General features: G+C 41.2%; 1 protein-coding gene across 18 annotated transcripts in view; it reads right to left on the bottom strand.

Moving 5' to 3' along the window:
* The window catches only part of KCNMA1 (potassium calcium-activated channel subfamily M alpha 1), a 696,711-nt gene that overhangs the window by 280,173 nt on the left and 395,829 nt on the right, over positions 1 to 20,709 (bottom strand). For all 18 annotated transcript variants that reach the window (XM_054689909.1, XM_054689921.1, XM_054689920.1 and 15 more), the window contains one exon: positions 539 to 632. In XM_054689909.1, the coding sequence (XP_054545884.1) occupies positions 539 to 632 (94 nt within the window). The remainder of the gene's footprint in view (positions 1 to 538; positions 633 to 20,709) is intronic.

Below are 20,709 nucleotides of genomic sequence, written 5' to 3'. Positions count from 1 at the left end.
GGTTGAGTGATCCCACCGTATTAGACTCTCTAATATAAATGTAACTGTAAATAAAGCATATAGCACACCCACACACCTCTGTAACCCTCATTGTGTGCAGCTGCCTTAATAAACAGGGTCCAGCATAAAGACTCCAAGCCCCAAGTTCTGCCAATCTGCCCCCTTCAATTGCACCCTAACAACTGTTCTCTTAAGAACCAGCTAAGTGAACACTGATAAACAGTATTTTAAGAGTAGAAATCTTTTCTTTTTTCCTATTTTAGTAAACAATGCTATCATGTTTGAAGAGAGGAATGAGAAAACAGTGGGCCAGTTATTCAATCCCCACTACTTTTTGGAACAAAATTAGCATGTACTTCAGAAAATGCTATACTAAGGGAAAGGGCTCCCTCACATTGAACATCAAAATGTGGATCTATTGTCTCCCTAGACAACCCTGGGCCTCATCCTGCCTGTATGAGCAGACACCAATGGGGAATGATCCCGGGTACCCATTCCGCCCCTCCTTGTGACACTGAGCCACATGGTCCAAACTTACCCGCAAGCCAAAGTAGAGAAGGAAGAACACGTTGAAAGCCATGTCGATCTGTAATGTGAAATCTTTGTAGAAATTCTGGCAGGATTCTATTGGGCTATTAGACAGGAAGAAGAAAAAGCAAGAGGTAAATGAAAAGCATCACCCAGTCTTCCACAATGCTGTGCGGACGTGGCGCTCGGGGTAGAGGACAAAATGAATGATCATAAAATAAAACATTTGGTCTTTCTACCCTCTGTGATAATCAAGCAAGCATTGCCAAGGGATCTTTCCATTCAACCATTCAGTCTTTTGTTCTTTTATTTGTTTTTGTAATTATATATACATATATGGTACTTTATCATCATTCAACAGTTGAGCTAAGAATCTAAAGAGGATCATGCAGCCACCTTGAAGGACGGACAAGCAGGAGAGACCACCCAATTCCTTAATTTCATATTAACCCTTAAAGAACTGACTTCTTTCTTTCAGAGGACACACATCAGCGCTAAAACAGTCCCTCATACTGTTGTGCATTGGAAGTGGAGCCCATTTTCAATTGAACACAGGGGCTATGATTTGGACCTTTTTCAAAACCATCAGTTGATTGAAAATAAAGGGCTCAGGAGCATCTCCAGAAAGCTATGGAGGAGAGGATCCTGGATGATGTTCTGGTTAGACTGAGTCTGGACTTTGTGCATAGCATTCTGGTCCTGGGAAAGAAGCAAAGCCCAACCAGTCAAATTCAAGGTCATTAAATGGAAATGTTGAAGCAGTACTCTAAGGGTTAATTGTTTTTTTTTTTTTTTTTGGCATGCAGGTTAATTGGCTTCGTGTGTTAAGCAGCCAATGCGAACCCCCAGCACACTCTACTTTGTTCAAGAGTAGGCAGTTCAAAAGGGTACTACTATACAAACTGGTACATGGCTTCCGTGTGCTTTCCCGCGTCAAACTGATCAGAGGATCAGTGTGTGAAAAGTCCCAAGGTTTGGGCTGGGTGGGAAGCAGGAAAGCCTCATAAGCATCTCAAAGCTGTGAATGAAAAGTCATAGTATACTGTTATCAGTAAGCAGATGGTAACACTCAGGCCAGGGACATAAAGATGTGAGCTGAGGGAAAGGGGAGGGAGTAGGGGAGAAGTAAAATACTTTCCCCACTGGGAAGCAATGTGGACCTTGGGGCTAGGAGAAGGCTTGCTTGGGAATTGCAGGATGGTGGATTTCCGCTCTCGCCACTTGGGAAATCGCTTTATGCATACCAGTTAGTATAGTTGTACTTCTGTAAGGACAATGCTTGGTTGTTCAACAGGCAGGAATTTGTGCAGGGCCCACTGAGAGGCTTGGCTGGTCAGTCTGTGGGACTCCCCCAACACTTTACATGCACTGGACTTATGGATTCACCATCTCTATTACAAGTCAATCATGCCCTTTGTCATCTCCCAAATCACAAAAACATGGAAAAACCTCCAGACAGGCATTGAGAGTGATCTACATTTGCATTTACAAACTAAGCGGACTGAACAAAAAACAAACACTGAAAAACAGTTTTTTTTGTAAAGAAAATGACAATGGACAGGTTTTTCACTAAGCTAGGGAAGTGGGAGGAGAGAGAGCATGGAGTTGATTCAGTCCAATGCTGAAAGAAGGCAGGAGCAAAAGTGCTAAACATCACAGCCTACCACTGCTCTTTGCCTGCTCTTCTATACAGGCATTAAATTAAAGGGGAAAAAAAAAGGAAAATCCAGGCCAAGAGTTATTAAGTGACACTTCTACAATTCCTAAGCCATGATGTCATTTTGTTTTGTTTCAAGAACAAGACTCACAAGGTTCACAGAGTTCTTAGCTATTCTTGTTGCAGTGAAAAGAAGTACATGAACTAGGCTGACAAGAAACCCACTGGGGCCCACAAGATAAAGAGACAATGCACCTCTGTGCTGTGGAAGCTATGCAGGTCATGGACACCACTGATAATGATACACAACTGAAGAATAGATGGTGTGTGTGCACGTGTGTGTGTGTGTGCAGGAGGTGATCTTTTGTTAAATATATTCTCTTGTACCAGCACAGTGACTTATTTGCATATTATAAATTGTATTCATCAAGACTGATGTGTAAAAGACCAATGTGTAAATGTTCATGGGGACAAAAAGAAAGTATCAGTTCCCAAGTATATTATGGAAAACCAACATCATCTGCCCAGTGACCTTACTACTGCCCTCGTGATAGCTATTGGTGGCATTGGGGTACCAAGATTTCTCAGCCCCTATTAATTCCCTGGTCTCTATGGTGACTTTGGTATTAAACCTGAAACACTTCTAGCAGGGAAGATTTTTACTAGGCTGTGGAGATGGATGGAATAGAAGGGGAAGAGACACTAGCTCAATGCAATTGAGGATAATTGGTTCAACATAAATGGAAGCAGATGTCCTAATGAGCATAAGGGATCTGCTGCGGCAACTTCTTCCCACTGTTTCTTGCCTTCCTCGTCATTTCTGCTACTCCCTTCTAGACTGTCTTATGCAAAGACAATAATGGGAAGGTTGAAAGTTAGAATACTTGGCACTGGAAAACATTGCTCAAAAGCACCCCAATTTGCAGAGAACAATGTTGAAACCACAACAGACCTTTCCACTAGTCCTTTCAAAAATTTAGAACATACTCAATCATTGTTTCATCTCATTCCTTGAGTCCTAGACTTCCAGCTGAAATAATAAAGGGACTGTGGTATTAATGATACAAATTATGCTGCTAATGCGGGCAGTTTCCCTCTGGCTGAAGCTTACCATGAGTATGAGCACCCGCCAATACTATGAGAGAGGGAGGGACGCAGGAAACTCTGGGACAAAAGAAGACCTGTTCCTGTGATCCAGGTAGGACCAAAGTGATAAGGTGATAAGAGAGACTGTTTTCTATCCCTTTTAGCTGTTTCCTGCATGCCATGAGAGCCACAAATACCCAGCCTAATTTTTCAAGTGGCCACAGAACTGTTGATTGGGATCCCCTCCGAGATAAATCCTCCCAGTGCATTTAGTCCGTGAACTCACACAATCAGAGACCACAGAGTGGAGATTCTAAAGCCCCATCATTTCATTCCCCAAATAGAAACAACCCATGGAGAAGTTCACTGATCCTATAAAAAGAAAATACATGACTCAACAATGCATGGATTGGCCATATCAGCCAGGATTTTTTTTCCTTCCCAAGAACTTTGTCTTAATGATCAAATGCTCATGGCTGGATGGAAAATGAAATACAAACTCCTCTTTCTCCTTGTGTAAAATAGGAACATCCCTTGTCTATACACAGAAGTTTTAAGAGCTAAAAGAGAAATGACTGTTTTTAGACTACAAAGGAAATAACTCTGGATTACAAACTTAAATTTGGATTGTCATTCTGACGAGGCATTTCCACATCAAACAGGATTTCTATGGATATAGTTTATCAATAGAAAAAAAAATGAAGTTTTAGGAAGTGAAATAAGGACTCTAGTTCTGAACCTGGTATTATAAAACTGCTTTTCTCTAAATTTTTCTTGGTTAGCCAATGACTTCATAATAGCAGGTAGAAGATGGTGAACTGGCGGACTAGTCATTCAAAGATGCCCACAGTCCATGGATAGTGTGATACTAAAACCTTAGGCAAACTTAGTCTTTTGGCCAACACCCTCTGATTGTAGCACCTGCCAAGGAATCTCAATTAAGAGCTGCTTCTCTGTGGGATAAATGCTTAGTGTAGCATAGATGCTGAAATTCAATTCTATTTCCTCTTGACCAGCAAGAAAGCATATCCTCAGTATTTGGATGTCTCTATAGAAACATCTCCCTCAAAGTGGGAAATATATTTTTGTCTGCATCTGTTTAACAATATAATATCCACTAAGACTCTTGAACAGGAAGATCCAAGACCCCTTTGACTGCCCTAAGCACTTCCCTTCCCAATGCCTAAGACAAGCAGTGGCTATTCAGGTTTTCTTTCTAAGACCTTGTAGGGTAAGGAAAAATGTCAGGCTTTTCTGCCCTCCACCCATCAGAAGAGATGATGGATCCTTGCCATCCTGAATGCATGCCTGATGGCGGGCATCTGGAATAGGGTGTGGGCATAGGTAGATGGGATTCACCTGGGCTGAGACTGGGCTTTTAAGGGCGGCGTTACAGGGATGCCAGCAGAAGCCGAAAGAGAAGCCGAGAGAAGGCCGGAGAGCCCCCCAGCACCCCCTGCCTGCTGTGTACCGAGTAAATCCCAATAAAAGACCTGCAAAAGCCACTGAGGACTCTGACTCCTCCTGTACCTGGTCTGCTGGATCAGAAAACCTGCTCAGTGGTGCTTCCTGACCCTACAGACCTGCAGACTAAGGACAAAAAATCTCACTTCTCACAGTTGTTTCTTTGGGCATCGGCACATCTCCAATAGAGAAGCAATTACTCTTTCTCAACCTCTAAACTTATCTGGAATACTTGGAAGTCTGTTTCCTGCTGTAGTGGCACGCAGGATGGGCATGGAGCAGGATCTCTATGATCTGAGCAGACGGGGTGAAGGAGAAGAGAGTCCTGGAGACCTCAGTGGCTTTTCAGGCTTTTATTAGGATCTACCAGGCACACGGGGTCCTGGGGGGCTGGGAGGCTGGCAGGCCTCCTAGCCCCCAGCAAGTCTTCACTCTTGCTGGGCTCTCTAACATTCTCTGGTGGTCTCTGTTTCTCTGCTCCTCGTGGTTCTACTCTCTGCTTCTCTCGTTCTCTATGCTTCTCTGCAATCCCGTTCATTCTGCTTCTGCTGTTCTCATGGTTCTACTGGCGTCCCCAAGACGCTGCCCTTATAAGCCCAGTCTTAGCCCAGATGAATTCCATCTACATATGCCCACACCCTATTCCAGGTGCCCGCCATCAGGCATGCATTCAGGACCGCAGGGATCCATCATCAATCCTAATGGTGGGAGGGCAGAAAAGCCTGATACCGTTTCACTTACCCTACACCTGCCGTCCTGAATCTGGCTACCCAAACCAATGGAGATATTTCTGTAGGACAGGGGTCCCAAACTTTTACACACATTAAGTTTGTGAACACGAATAGACCTCAACTCCCACAGTTTCTGTGCTACTAGTGCTAGGACAGAGCTCTTAGATTTTGCATTTCTAAACATTTCCCAGCTAGTGATGCTCCTTGGGGCACCACACTTTGAGAACCAGTGCTCTAGAAGACCTTTCTTCCAACTACATATTAATTATAGGTGTTGCTGCTCAAGAATCTTCCCATTCAGACCTGAACAGAGATGATTAAGTGCTTGAGCCCGCCTCCAGAAAACCAGCTGCATACCACTTAACTAATTGCTGAGATCAAGGGGTTGAATAGATATTTTCAGTTTCAGATGTGAACAAGGGAGGAAAAATTAAGAGATACAGGGAAGTAATTACAACGCCACTATGCAAGCTTCACCAATGACATTCCAATTAACAATCAGAGAGTGCCTGAGGAGCACAATTTTAGTTAAAGATTAAAAGGAAAAATGAGGTAGTATTGATGGGGAGAGGTTATGGAGACTGTCACTTAGAAGAGGTAAAGTAATGTGAAGTATTTTAGGAAAAACAACAACAAATATCCAAGGAGAATTTAATATATAACCTTGTAAGAGGGAAGGGCCTAGCTAAAGAATAAAACATCACATTGTAAAATCATTTCCAACATTTAAATTCTCCTCACTCTTGTGGCCAGTCCCTTTTATAAATTGGATGGAGTCTTCACAATTCCCACCAGGATTATGGACCACCAGGGTTCAGGACCACCGTGTTCAGGCCCAAGGCTCAGCAGACATGAATCAATACAATAAGCTAAATGATTCCAGACTTTTCCCCTAATCTCTCCTCTGCCATGTTGCCAAATTGATTTAATGAAAATATGTCATTCATCTACCACCTTGGCTCCCCACTGACTCATTCATCACCTCTAAGTCTGGCACTGAACAACATCTAACAACCAACCTCACTCCACATTTCTTCCTGTGCTTTCTACCATGTCCCAAGCCAGGCCTTCTGCTACTAAGAGCTGGTACATTTGTTGCTTCATGAAATGTGACCACACATTCCTAATTCAAAATCTAGGCTTTCCTGTGGCCTCTTCAAATATTCTTCTCTCTTTGTGCTCGATCTTCAGGCCTATAAGGTCAACCTAAAGGTGTGACTTGGCAGCAAATTACTAGTGTCCTCACTGAATAAAGAGGAACCAGGAATTCTAAACAGTCTTGTAACATTGATTCTTGTTCAGTTCAATGTAATAATAGCTGGCAATGACACAGCATTTACACAAACTCTTGCTTTTGGTCCCTATAACTTGACAAAATACATTTTGTTATCATCCCCATTTTACAGGCAGAAACAGAGGTTCAGAATCTGAGATTATGTAGCTAAGTGGTGAAGTTGGAACAGAGACCCACCACCTTACTTTATCTGGTGAGCTGTAGCATCCTTGGAGAAAAGCAACATAGGATGCAGTTCTGCTACAGACCTTACATGGAGTTTATGCCAAAGCAGTTGGCTGATACATAAAGTGAAAATTCCATATCCCCCCCCAAAAAAATTCTCATGTTTGTCAAATAGTCTGGGAAATATGAGGGCTATAACCAAGATGAAAATGCATACCTTGTGCAAAAATGAAAAATGATGTAAAAAATATATAAAATAATTTTTTTTAAATTAAAAAAAAATTCATGTTAGGTTGAAGTTGGTCTATCCAACTTATTCCATAATGATGGTCACGAGGGACCTTATTAAGTCCAAGAAGTTCTACCTGGGATCCTGAGTGATAGTGACATCATGGAGTCTGACACCATGTGTTCAGGGAAATTTCCTTTGTTTACAGAAGACTAACCCATACTTATAGAGCTACATAATGGTGGATGGCCCTCAGTATGCCCCAAGTTTCTCTCAATCTCATTCTGGGAGAACTAGAATGAACATAGTAATAGATAACAATATTTAGATACCATGGACACTGCTAATTATGGACTAGACAATAACATTGTAGCCCATTCCATTCACTCAAGTGAATGGAATATCTAAGTTATCTGAAGTTTTCCTCATAATGTCTAGATATACCACTTAGGCAAAGTGCCTCAGCTTCCCAGCCTACAGAATAGAAATAAAAGCACCAGAATATTTTGAAACCAAGAAATTTTAAAAGGGAAGCAGGTCTTTGCAAAGTACTCTAAATTAGAAACCAATGTTATTATTCCTATAATTTTAGGTCTCTAAAAAATATCTTCCAGACCAACAACAATAACAGATTTAGTGTGAATGACATAATGAGAATTAAGCGTTGAGAAAGCAATAATCTTTCTACAGAATATGGTCTTCTAAACTGGACTGCACCCCAGCAATGTCCAGCTCCTAATGGATTCAAGATAAAAGCTTTCTATCTTTCAGTTTTTCTAAGTGTCCCCACTTAAACTACCTTCTCAGAGGTAGTACTTAAGACCTTACCTTTCCAATACTGGCGCTTTTGGCATTTATGGTGGGTGAAGCATGTATGCAAGAAGTATTATACTTTTTATTAGTTTAACAAACAAAAAGCAAGCCTCTTCTGCTGCCCATTATTATGACTTTATTCCAGAGATCTAAGAATAACTATCTTCTAAGATGTTATCACTGATGGTATGTTTGTGTTCAAGCATTAAGATGGGCTCTGTGTTTTATCTTTTTTTTTTTTTTTTTTTTTTTTTATAAATTTTATTGTTATATTCCCCATACAATTGCCGCCCCCCATTCTGACCCCAATCTCTCCCCTCCCGCCCCCGCCCCCCTAAAAGTGTCTCTGGTTCATAGTTTTTTGTTGATTTTGATTTTCACTTTCTTATAGTTTTTCATTTTCCTGGTCCATTATTTAAGTTTTCTAGATTCCTGTTATGAGTGAGACCATCCGGTATTTTTCTTTTTCTTTTTGGCTTATTTCGCTGAGCATGATCCCTTCCAGCGCCATCCATGTTGCAGCAAATTGCATGTGTTATCTTTTTTGAATGCTGAGTAATATTCCATGGTATATATGTACCACATCTTCTTGATCCAGTCATCTTTTTGGCATTTGGGTTGTTTCCAAAGCTTAGCTATTGTAAACAGTGCTGCTATAAACATAGGGGTGCAGGTGTTCTTTGGAATTGATGTTTCTGTGTCCTTTGGGTAAATACCTAGGAGTGGAATTGCTGGGTCATATGGAAGCTCTATGTTTAGTAGGTCCAGAAATCTCCACACAGCTTTCCACAGTGGTTGGACCAGTTTGCACTCCCACCAACAGTGCAGAAGAGTTCCTTTTTCTCCACACCCTCGCCAACATTTGTTGTTGCTAGTTTTTTTTAATATGTGCCATTCTCACTGGTGTAAGATGGTATCTCATGGTAGTTTTGATTTGCATTTCCCTGATGACAAGTGATGTTGAACATTTTTTCATATGCCTGTTGGCCATTTGCATTTCCTCTTCAGAGAAGTTTCTTTTAAGCTCTTCTGCCCATTTTTTGACTGGATTATTTTCTTTGTTGTTGTTGAGTCTCATCAGCTCTTTGCAGATTTTTGTGATCAGTCCTTTATCATTAGTGTTGGGTGCAAAAATGTTCTCCCAGTTGGTGGGGTTTCTCTTTGTTTTTGTTATTGTCTCTTTTGCTGTGCAAAAGCTCTTTAATTTGATATAGTCCCAGCTGTTTATCTTTGCCTTCACTATCACTGCTTTGGGTGATGTGTCTGTAAAGATGTCTTTGATGTGCAAATCACGTAGTGTTTCGCCTATATTTCCTTCTATATATTTTATGGTTTCAGGTCTTATGTCTAGTTCTTTAATCCATTTTGAGTTGATTTTGTGTATGGTGTGAGGTGGTGGTCAAGCTTCATTCTTTTGCATGTAGCGACCCAGTTTTCCCAGCACCATTTATTGAACAAACTTCTTTGCTCCAATGCATAGTCTTTGCTCCTTTGTCAAAGATTAGTTGACCATAAATCTGTGGGTTTATTTCTGGATTTTCTATTCGATTCCATTGGTCTGTATGTCTGTTCTTGTTCCAATACCATGCAGTTTTGATGATTATGGCTTTGTAGTATAGTTTGAAGTCTGGGAGTCTGATGCCTCCATTCCCTTCTTTTTTTTTCAGGAGAGCTTTGGCTATTCGGGGTTTTTGTGATTCCATATGAATTTCATCAATAATTTTCTATTTCTTTGAAGAATGACATTGAAATTTTGATTGGAATAGCATTGAATCTGTATATTGCTTTTGGAAGGATGGCCATTTTAATAATGTTTATTCTTCCAATCCATGAGCAGGGGATGTCTCTCCATTTCTTTGTGTCTTCTTCTATTTCTTTTAACAGTGTTTTATAGTTTTCTTTGTATAGGTCCTTTACCTCTTTTGTTAGATTTATTCCCAAATATTTGATTTTTTTTGTTTCAATAACAAAAGGGATGGTCTTTTCGATTTCTTCTTTCTTCAGATTTATTGTTTGTGTATAGGAAGGCTACTGACTTTTGCGTGTTGATTTTGTATCCTGCCACTTTACTGAACTGATTGATGAGTTGAATTAGCTTTTCTGTGGAGTTTTTGGGGTTCTCTATGTATAATATCATATCGTCTGCAAATAGTGATAGTTTGACTTCTTCTTTTCCTATTTGGATTCCTTGGATGTCTTTCTCTTGTCTTATTGCCCTGGCTAGGACTTCCAGTATTATATTGAAAAGCAATGGTGAGAGTGGACATCCTTGTCTTGTTCCAGATCTTAATGGAATTGCTTTCAGCTTTTCACCATTGAGAATGATACTGGCTGTTGGCTTGTCATAGATGGCCTTTATGATGTTGAGGTATGTTCCTTGTATCCCAAGAACTTCAAGGGCTTTTATCATGAATGGGTGTTGCACTTTGTCGAAAGCTTTCTCAGCATCTATTGATATTATCATATGGTTTTTATATTTCTTTTTGTTGATGTGTTGGATAACGTTGATTGATTTTCGGATGTTAAACCATCCTTGTGCCCCTGGAATGAATCCAACTTGGTCGTGGTGAATTATCTTATGGATACATTGTTGGATTCTGATAGCTAAAATTTTATTGAGGATTTTTGCATCAGTGTTCATTAGGGAGATTGGCCTGTAGTTTTCCTTTTTGTGTTGTCCTTGTTCGGTTTTGGTATTAGTGTAATGTTGGCTTCATAGAACGTGTTTGGTATTGTCCCTTCCTTCTCAATTTTTTGGAAGAGTTTGTGAAGGATAGGCACTAATTCGTCTCTGAATGTTTGTAGAATTCATTTGTAAATCCATCAGGTCCTGGGCTTTTGTTTTTGGGGAGGTTTTTGATTACCATTTCAATTTCGCTAATTGTAATTGGTCTGTTTAGGTGTTCTATTTCTTCTTTATCTAGCTTTGGGTGGTTGTAGAGTTGTAGGAATTTGTCCATCTCCTCTAGATTGTTAAACTTGTTTCCATATAACTGTTCATAGTAGTTACTGATTATTCTTTTTTTCTGCTGTGTCCGTTGTGATTTCTCCTCTTTCATTGATGATCCTGTTTATTTGTGCTTTCTCCCTTTTTTCCTTTGTGAGCCTGGCTAGGGGTTTGTCTATTTTATTGATTTTTTCAAAGAACCAGCTCTTGGTTTCATTGATCTTTTGGATTGTTTTTTTAGTTTCAATTTCATTTATTTCTGCTTTGGTTTTTATTATTTCTTTTCTTCTACTGGTTTTGGGGTTTTCTTGTTGTTCTTTTTCTAGATCTTTGAGCTTCGAGATTAGGTTGTTTCTTTGCGTTCTTTCTTGTTTCTTGATGTGAGCTTCTATTGCTATATATTTTCCTCTTATTACTGCTTTTGCTGCATCCCATACATTTAGGATATTGGTGTCCTCCTTGTCGTTCAATTCAAAAAATTTTTTAATTTCTTCTTTGATCTCCTCATTAGTCCAATGGTCTTCCAGTAGTGTGGTTTTTAATCTCCATGAGGTAGGAAAGTTCCTTGCCTTCTTTTTATGGTTTATTTCTAGTTTGATGCCTTCATGGTCAGAAAAGATGGTTGATATGATTTCAATCTTGGTGTATCTGTTGATGTTTGTCTTGTGCCCCAGTATGTGATCGATCCTGGAGAATGATCCGTGTGCGCTTGAGAAAAATGTGTACTCCGTTTTTTTGGTTTAGTGTTCTATAGATGTCTGTTAAGCCCAATTGCTCTAGGTCTTTATTTAGAGCTTTGGTTTCTTTACTTATTTTTTGTCTTGTTGATCTATCCATTGTTGATAGTGGTGTGTTGAAGTCTCCCACTACGTATGTGTTTTCTCTGATGTCTGTTTTCAGAGAGGACAACAGTTGTCTGATATATTTTGGTGCTCCTTCGTTTGGTGAGTATATGTTAATGAGTGTTATTTCTTCTTGAAGTATTGTCCCCTTGATCATAATGTAGTGACCATTGGGGTCTCTTTTTATCTTTTTGAGTTTGAAATCTGTTTTATCTGATATAAGTATAGCTGTTCCTGCTTTCTTTTTTGGTCCATTTGCTTGTAGGATTGTTTTCCATCCTTTAACTTTGAGCCTATTTTTATCTTTTGTAGCTAAATGTGTTTCCTGGAGACAGCAAAAGGTTGGGTTTTGTTTCTTAATCCAGGCTGCAACTCTGTGTCTTTTTATTGAAGAGTTTAGTCCATTTACATTTAGAGTTAATATTGATATGTTAACATCTGTATTTGCCATTGTGTTTGTCTTTCCTTTGATTTTATTTATTTATTCTTTTAATAACTTTTTTTTTTTTTTGGCCTTCTTTCATTGTTATTCGTCGCTCTGAGGTTCTGGCTTTAGAACTCCTTGTAGTATTTTTTGGAGTGGGGGTTTAGTTGCAATGAAATTCCGGAGTTTCTGTTTGTCTGGGAAGGTCCATATTCTTTCTTCAAAGAGGAAGGAGAGCTTTGCGGGATAGAGTATTCTTGGTTGGCATCTGTTTTCTTGGAGTCTGTTGACTATGTCCCTCCACTCTCTCCTTGCCCGTAGTGTTTCTTCAGAGAAGTCTGATGTCAGCCTGATTGGTTTTCCTTTGAATGTTATCTGTTTCTTCCCTCTTGCCAGCTTCATTATTTTTTCCTTGTCCTGGATTCTTGGGAGCTTTACTATTATGTGTCTTGCTGTATTTTTCCTTTCGTCGTGGAAGTTTGGTGTTCTTCTTGCTTCTTGTATATCAATTTTCAGCTCCTTCTTCACATTTGGGAAGTTCTCTTCAATTATCTCTTTGAATATTTTCTCTGTTCCTACATCTCTCTCCTCTCCTTCTGGTATTCCTATAACTCTTATATTTCCTTTCCTCATGGAGTCCGATAGTTCCCGAAGTCTTTCTTCGTTCTTTTTCCTTCGTACTTCTCTTTCCTTCTCTGTTTTGGTTCTTTTTATTTCTGTGTCTTCAAGATTACTTATTCGTTCTTCCATTTCATCTATTCTGCTTTCATTGCTTTTCCCAGAATTCTTTAGTTCTTCCATTAATTCTTTGATCTCCTGCATTTCTTTTACTTCCCTCTTTAGGGACTCAATTTCTTTCTTCTGACCATTGTTTTCCCTCTCTAGGGACTCAATTGCATTCTTCTGATCGTTGATTATTTTTCCCTTATCATTGTTTTCCTTTATGACTTCTGTCAGTTTTTTAATCACGGCAATTTTAAATTCTCTTTCTGGAAGGCTCAGAAATTCTTCCAAGTTATTGTCGTTGCAATCTGGGGGCTGGCTTTCTTTTTGTGGTGTGCTTTTTCTCTGGAGAGTTGCTAGGTTGCGTGTGGTTCTTCTCCTCCCTACTGTCTGTTTTCTAATTTGCCGTATGCGTTGGGACACTGTGTTGTTGGGACTTGCCGGCATCTTGGGTGGGCTTCTCTGTTCCCCTCTGGTTCTTCCAGGAGTCATCTGTCAGTTTCAAGCAGCCTTTACTGGAGAAAGGTCCCTGTTCTAAAATGCCGATGTGGGGACACACTCCCCTGTGCGCCTGGTCTGCCCCGGCGGTGGGTTCCTGCTCCCCTCTGGGCTTGGACTGCAGGCCAGAGGGGGTCTGGCGTGGGCGAACTTCCCCCGCTCACCTCTGGCTCCTGAGGAAGCCTTCTGCAGGTAGTCTTTACTGAAGAAATGTCCCTGTTCTAAAATGGTGATGTGGGACACACTCCCTGCGCTTCTGGTCTCAGGCACACTATTCTGCGCGCCTGGTCTGCCCCGGCTGTGGGTGCTCGCTCTCCCTGTGGGCTCAGACTACTTGTTCAGAAGGGGCCCGGTGTGGGCTAACTCCCCAGCTGGCCACTAGCTCCTTCAGTAGCCTGTGCTGGGGTCAAGTCGCTAGGTGGCACCAGAGATCTCTCCTAGAGCCCTTGGGGAGCTGATTTTCCACCCCGTGGGACAGGGAGCAGAGCGGGGATGGTAGGGTACACCTCAACGGCTTTGGGGTGCTGTGTCTGCCTTGTGCCCCACCGTCGTGGGGAACCCACGCCCCTAATTTCGTGCCCCGGGTCTCTGTTCCAAAGCCCTCAGTTCCAGGACGCGGGCTGTAGCCCAGATCAGTGGCGCGGGAATGGCGCCTTTTGAATCCCGCTCCCCTGCCTGGGCGCCTTGTTCCTGCTCACTCAGGGAGGGCCTCTGCCCGGGTCTCAGTTCCAAAGCCCTCAGTTCCAGGACGCGGGCTGTAGCCCAGATCAGTGGCGCGGGAATGGCGCCTTTTGAATCCCGCTCCCCTGCCTGGGCACCTTGTTCCTGCTCACTCAGGGAGGGCCTCCGCCGTCTCCCCGCAAGCCTAGGTCGCAGGCGCAGGGCCCTGGGCAGCTGCAATCCGAGCGCCGCTTTCGCGCAAGCTTTCTGTGTTTTATCTTAAAACACTTTTCTTAAACCTTATAATGGCTCTGATGTGACTAGGTAACACTTTTTGTTATTTACAGTATTGATCTATCATGATCCCAAATCTGTTGTTCAAATGACTTTTGGGGAGAAATCTTCAGCTCTGGGTTGTATCAATAGGTCTATTAATCTTGCTGACAGTTGCAAGACTCTAACTATGCCTTTGCTCCATTGATGAGATGTGATCCAATAGCCATGAACATATGTCCACTAGGGCCATGTTGAAATGAATTGTAACAAATGGAGAATTGCTATAAAACCCTCACCATTCTCTAGAATCCTATATGCTCCTATTCTTGAGCTTCAAGTGACATGAAGAATCCTGGGAAAATGATAGTTACAGACTTCAGAGCAGTTGCATAGCTTAGGGTGTTTACTTGATTTTTTTTTAAAGATTTATGTATTAATTTATACAAGCACTGGGTACAGTCAGAAGTGCAGGAGGGTGAAAGAATTCACCAGAGCCAAAGTGGAGAACAGGACAGGTAGGCTGACGAAATACATTGCTGAGGGGAGCAGTAGGAGTGGCAGGAGAGGTCTGTCGCACCATGTGGGACCACCGCTGGCGGCCAGGGATCACACCAGCACTGAGAAGCTTTGGGCAGCTTCGCAGCCCAGTGCTCAACCGCTGCTCCACCGAGGGGGCTCTGTTTACTTGATTAATTAGACCTAATAGTTAAGCATTCTTCTAGAAGCCTAAGGAAATGACACAGATTCCTGTTGGAGATAACAAAATATGTATGTTCCTTCCACATTGGATTTCTCAATGAAACACATGGATAATTTGTTTTCTTGAAATCCAAACAGTGAAATCTCTCACTTTCTTATAGAGCTCTAAATTTCTAAAAATTTTTTGCAAAGAGATTTCTATGTCCTATCTGAGTTCAGGTTTTCGTTCTTATCTTCACTCCTTATCTTTTCATCACTGGCCAAATAATTAAACCAAAGTCAAGTGTGGGTAGTGCAAAGGGGAATCATCATTCTCCTTAAGATGATTAGCAATTTGGACCTCCCCAGTGGTGCAGTGGTTAAGTGCTGTGCTGCGAAGCTGCCCGCAGCCTCTGCAGTGCTGGTCGATCTCCGGCCGCCGGCGAGGGTCCCACATGGTGCGACAGACCTCTCCTGCTGCGCCCACTGCTCCCCTCAGCAGTGTATTTCGTCAGTCTCCCTGTTCTGTTCCCCATTCTGGCTCTGGTGAATTCTCTCACCCTCCCATGCTTCTGACTGTACCCAGTGCTTGTATAAAAATAAATAAATAAATCTTAAAAAAAAAAAAAATCCAGCTCTATCATTCACTACCTATATAATTGTGGGCAAACAGTTTGACCTCTCAAAGCCTTGTTTTTTTTTCTTTTCTTTCTTTTTTTTTTTTTTTTTGTGGGACCCTCGCTGGCGGCCAGGGAACGAACTGGTGCTGCAGAGGCTGCGGGCAGCCTCGCAGCCCAGCGCTCAACCACTGCGCCACCAGGGGAGGCCCAAAGCCTTGGTTTTCTTATCTGTAAAATGGGAGCTAAGGATATAAACGTCTATGGCTGTTATGAGGATAAAACCAGTTAATGAGCACAGAGCCTGGTATAGACTAAGTACTGAACAAATGAGGGTAGTTTTAAAAACTAAGGTAATAACAACAGTGATGATAAGAGCTGTTTGCAGAAAAATGTCCCAAAAAGGCAATCGTCTCAATGAACAAAAACTGATAGAATCAATTATTTCACACTTAATTTTTCCATTTGTATCTGCTTTATTGCCTCCTTGTCAGGTGTTGCAATGTAATTCAAATGCCCAATAGGATGTGCAGTGAGCTAACATCTGGTATGATTGTATATATTAGGGCATTAACTTTGGGTAATATTATAGAAGAGACATCAGGAAAATTATATTTCCATGAAGTCAGCCACACAGTCTCATAAATACTAAATAATTAACCAAGATTTCCTGACAGAGAAAGTCATGAGTCACTTTAATGAGTGGCCACAGGAGGTTGTGTATTCTCCTTTTCCAGAATCTATAGCAGAGAAGGTTTTATTTGCCTGGTTGGCTTAGCATGGATCTGGGAGAAGCAGGGGATGAAGCAGTCATATGTCTTTTAAATATCTCTTCCAATTCCATGTCCATGAGATTATGTATTTCTTCACTGTTGGTCTCTTGGAATGATGTCCAAGACAACCTACCCCTAATGTTTGTTTTCCCCAGCTTGTCCACAGACTACAATTATTTCAATCACAGTTGTTACTGGAGCAGAATTACTGTTCACATTTGCCAGCAACTTTTATGTAATAAATCAGAGTTAAGCCAGTACATAAAACAGAGCGTTGTCAAATGAGGGTTGCTCTACTTTTCACTAACGTATCTGGGGAGTCATGACTGACTGATTGCATCTCATTTCCCTACCTCCACTGACTCTATCCATCCCTTCTTAGTAGCCTTGTTTGTCTAGTAGAGGGACATGAAAGAGCAGATGATTTAAATAGGACGTAATGTACACACACTCATGGACAAACACTACGGGACAGACCGAGAGTTCTTTCAGGGCAGAAGCAATGAGCCAGGTTTAGGCACGGGGTGATCTTGGGTGGGCACACACATGCACACATAGGTGTGCACAATCCCACAGTCCTCCAACATAAAGGTATTCTCTCCACCCAACCCCAGCTCATTCTGGAGTGATTCACAAAATAGGACAGCCCAGGTGAGGTGAATACAAATGGAGGAAGGGGAGGGGAAGTAGTTCAGGATCTGAATGGAGTGCCTACAAAAATTTAGAACAAAGGAAGTAAAAAAAGAGGTGTTATCCTACCAGTATCTTCTGTCTCTAATGTCTTTTTTTCTGGATAGTAAATGTTACCACGTATGTGTTAGAGGCTCATAGATAATCATCTCTAAACCGTAATAACCAGTAGTCAACTCCTAGGCATTGGGGGTGGGGGCAATTGACCCGGGTCCCTGTATTTAAGGATAGAGAAATCATAGAGAAGCATGCTGGGGCACAATTTCAAGGCAATTTGGCCTCAAGTCTTCCCAAGTAAACACAGCCAGGGCTGTAGGACAAGGCATAAGCCCTCTATTTACAAATGCAGCCCTCTATTTACAACCAGAGCAAGGTAGAACCAGTGGGTTGGAATTCCCACTGCACAAGAGACTTTCAAATGATTGTGGGATTTCTTTTGGGCTATTAGTGGGCACAGGTTTGAAATCCTTCACTATAAACCATCTTCTCCAGATATCTATCTGAAGCTCTTTTGGGCATTCTAGGGTTGCCTTGCCAGTCTCCTACTGAACTTATGCCCTGTGCTCTTTCTGCCACACTGGACAGCCTGACTTTGGCAATGCCACCAGGCCATGTGTCAACCTGCAAGGACATAAGAGTGGGGAAGCCAAAACTACCCCACAGCCACAGGTCCCAGACTGGCATCCTAGCCATATGGGGGTAGTGAGGAGGTTGCACACAGACCCCTTTCTTATTTTCTTTTGTGAACTCCAGCATCTTCCAACAACCTACAAGAACACTACCTTTTCAATCCTGCTACATTCTAGCCACATCTGGATCCAAGCAGAATGGCACACAACCCCTTTCAGTGACCTCACTGAAAAGGCTACCCTGATGTTGCCAGTGCTGAAGACCTACCCAGTACTAAGAACAACTGGGGAAAAAATAATTGTGTAAAGAAACAGTTGTTCCATTTATCTGTTACTTCACTTTGAAGAATAGAAAATACTGTCACATAACACCTATACTCACCCCCAGGAAACTGACACGTGCTCCAAGTCACACGTGAATTCAAATGTGATGGTAAAGGATAATCATAATAGCTTTTTTCTGACATCCCTGGGTTATATTTTCTTGAGGATTTTTGAAGAAGACACAGAGAAAGATCTGGTATAAGCCTTCCTGGCATCTGGCATAGGAAACAATTATACCTTTATTACACAAGGAAATAAAATATCTGTGTCTTAGTTCTGTCTTTGGCTGACAGCTGAGGCATGGAAGTTTTATAAGTATTCCTATTTAGGAGTTTTGTTGAGAGCCCAGCAGCCTCACAGCCAAAAAAGAGAGTCTGAGATGTTGCTGATTAGAAGTCATGAGTCTGCTGAGTACAAAGCTGGAGTCACCCCTTAGGAATGTCACAAAGTGACCTAGGCAGTGGAGACCAACACCGCATGAAAAATCAGATGTGACAAGTTGCCTTTGGAAGCAAACTGTCATCTTTAACAGGAACAGTGGTAACAACTCATTAAAGTCCATGATTATGCAATAATATCTTCAGGTATGTACTCTTTTCAATTCCTTCTGTAACTGTTTCATGAAAATTATTTTTTATCTCTTAGAACATTTCTTTTCCTTCAAGTTTTTTTTTTTTTCCTTTTCCTGCTTGCTTCTGGGTAGCACTGGAAATCACTCATCCAAGTCATCCTGCTCATGCTTCAGAAATAATAACTCTTTCCACCATATCAATGGTGTTCACTTGACTTTTGGATTCAAATTTAGAAAGGAGTATCAGGACTTACAAGCTCATGGGGTGAAGTTTCCTTTTCTTTGCTTCTTCCTGCAGGCCCCAATTTTAATTCTATTGTCATAGCATTGATTTTCTCTAGTGTTGTTTCCCCAGCACCATAAAAACATCGCTGTGAGAGATGCAGATGCCCCAAGGAAGCTGATTTCTTATGATTTTCTCATTTGTCTTCATGAATGGATCCACTTATCCCCACTCTATGTTGGATTTCAGAAAATTTTATGTTCTCCAGAAGCACTTTCTCAGAAAGAGAAATGAGTCTCTTTACTGAGGAGCCTCACAAAGGAGAATCTGCTTTGTCCTTTCCCAAGCCCCTAAATGAGAGTTCAGTAAAGGGAGAGCATCTTCAGGTGCTAGGCAGCATCACCTGCTCTGCATTGGTCTGCATTGAAACTCCCCACACGTTCCTTTCAAAATGGAGATGTTTCCATTCAAAGGACCTTTATTCTGGTTACCAAAAGAACAGGTCAAGAAATTCTAAACAAAATATATTTCCAGAGTGCAAATAGAATATATTTAATAGAATTGGGAGGAAGAGGTAGAAATGTGGAAAAAACTTCAACCTACCACATCCCGCAGATCTGACAAAATCACGATTCATGTGGGGAAAATAAGAACAGGATATTATACTTCCATTTTGTTTCATTGTGACTGCTTAATGCATAGTTTTAATGAGTAGTTTTAATACAAGCTAACACCCAACATTTCTCTAGGAAGTCTTATTCCTACCCTAGGATTATATCAGAGCTCGTAATACCCACCTGTCATCTTTCCAAATTTACAGTCAAGGTTGATCTAAAATAAAAATTATCTATTTGTATGAAATAACAAAAAAAAAATCAAGTAAGAAAACAGATCTTGAGAACTCTGTTCATAAAAATCAATTCTGAGAATAAGAAGGAGAAAAAAGTAAGGGCAAAAACACGTTTGTTTTTTTGATTTTTTTGTTTTTTTTTTAAAGCAGCTTTGAAGAAAGTCTTTAGATAGCCGTAAGGCAAAATATAATTCAATAAGAGAAAGTGATCGCAGTTCCTAATCAACATTGCTGAATGCATGCCATTGGCCTTCAACCAACAAGGTATTCCCTTATAGTACTACCATTTTACATCTTTTTTAAGTTGGGTTAGAGGCATTTCTGTTTACATAACAAAATAAGAGAATTTCAGTTATTATTTGTATTGTATTTCCCAGGGCATTTAGCTTAAGAACTAGCTTTCAAGTATATGACCTAAAACATTTATTAGATGATGTAAAGGAAAACCAAACTATGTAAAGTCATTCAGAAACACATGAAAAGGCACTACCAGAGTGGTCACTTTGGGCACATCCATGCAGATTTGGGAATTTGTGAACCTGATCATCAGGTAGTTGTTACTTAGAAAACTGACCCTTGCTTCTAAATTCCTGTTGTCAGCATATAAATGTCTCAACATGGGAGATTTATTTCTCTCTTTGCCAATGATCTAGTTTTAAGTTTCCAAGGGACAGAGTGGCCTTTGTGGTGTCATAGCAAATCAGAGGCCCACAAGGATGTCCAATAAGAATCTCAAATCCTGGTGCTTCAGTGTATTGGAATGCTCACCGCTTTGATACCATGCATGCACCTGGTGCTCACTACATTCCCGGCAGGATCCTGGGGGGAAGCACACGACATGCATGGGCAGTGCAGGATAAGGACCTGGTTAACCTGGAAGTGGCAACAGAAAGGGTGAAGTTGCATCATGCAATGAAAAAACACAGCTTGGCCTTAGCTGCCATGCAGAAAAGACCTACATCAAAGAGTCTGCAGTGCGGCTCCTGGGTAAGAGTCGATATGAGAGAGGTGAGTTAC

Source organism: Talpa occidentalis, unplaced genomic scaffold, assembly GCF_014898055.3.
Source record: "Talpa occidentalis isolate TD23 unplaced genomic scaffold, MPIMG_talOcc4v2.1 talOcc4.8, whole genome shotgun sequence".
In the NCBI taxonomy this organism is placed as follows: Eukaryota; Metazoa; Chordata; class Mammalia; order Eulipotyphla; family Talpidae; genus Talpa; species Talpa occidentalis.
Note: the sequence above shows the minus strand (reverse complement) of the source record. Positions and strands in the feature narration are given on the sequence as shown.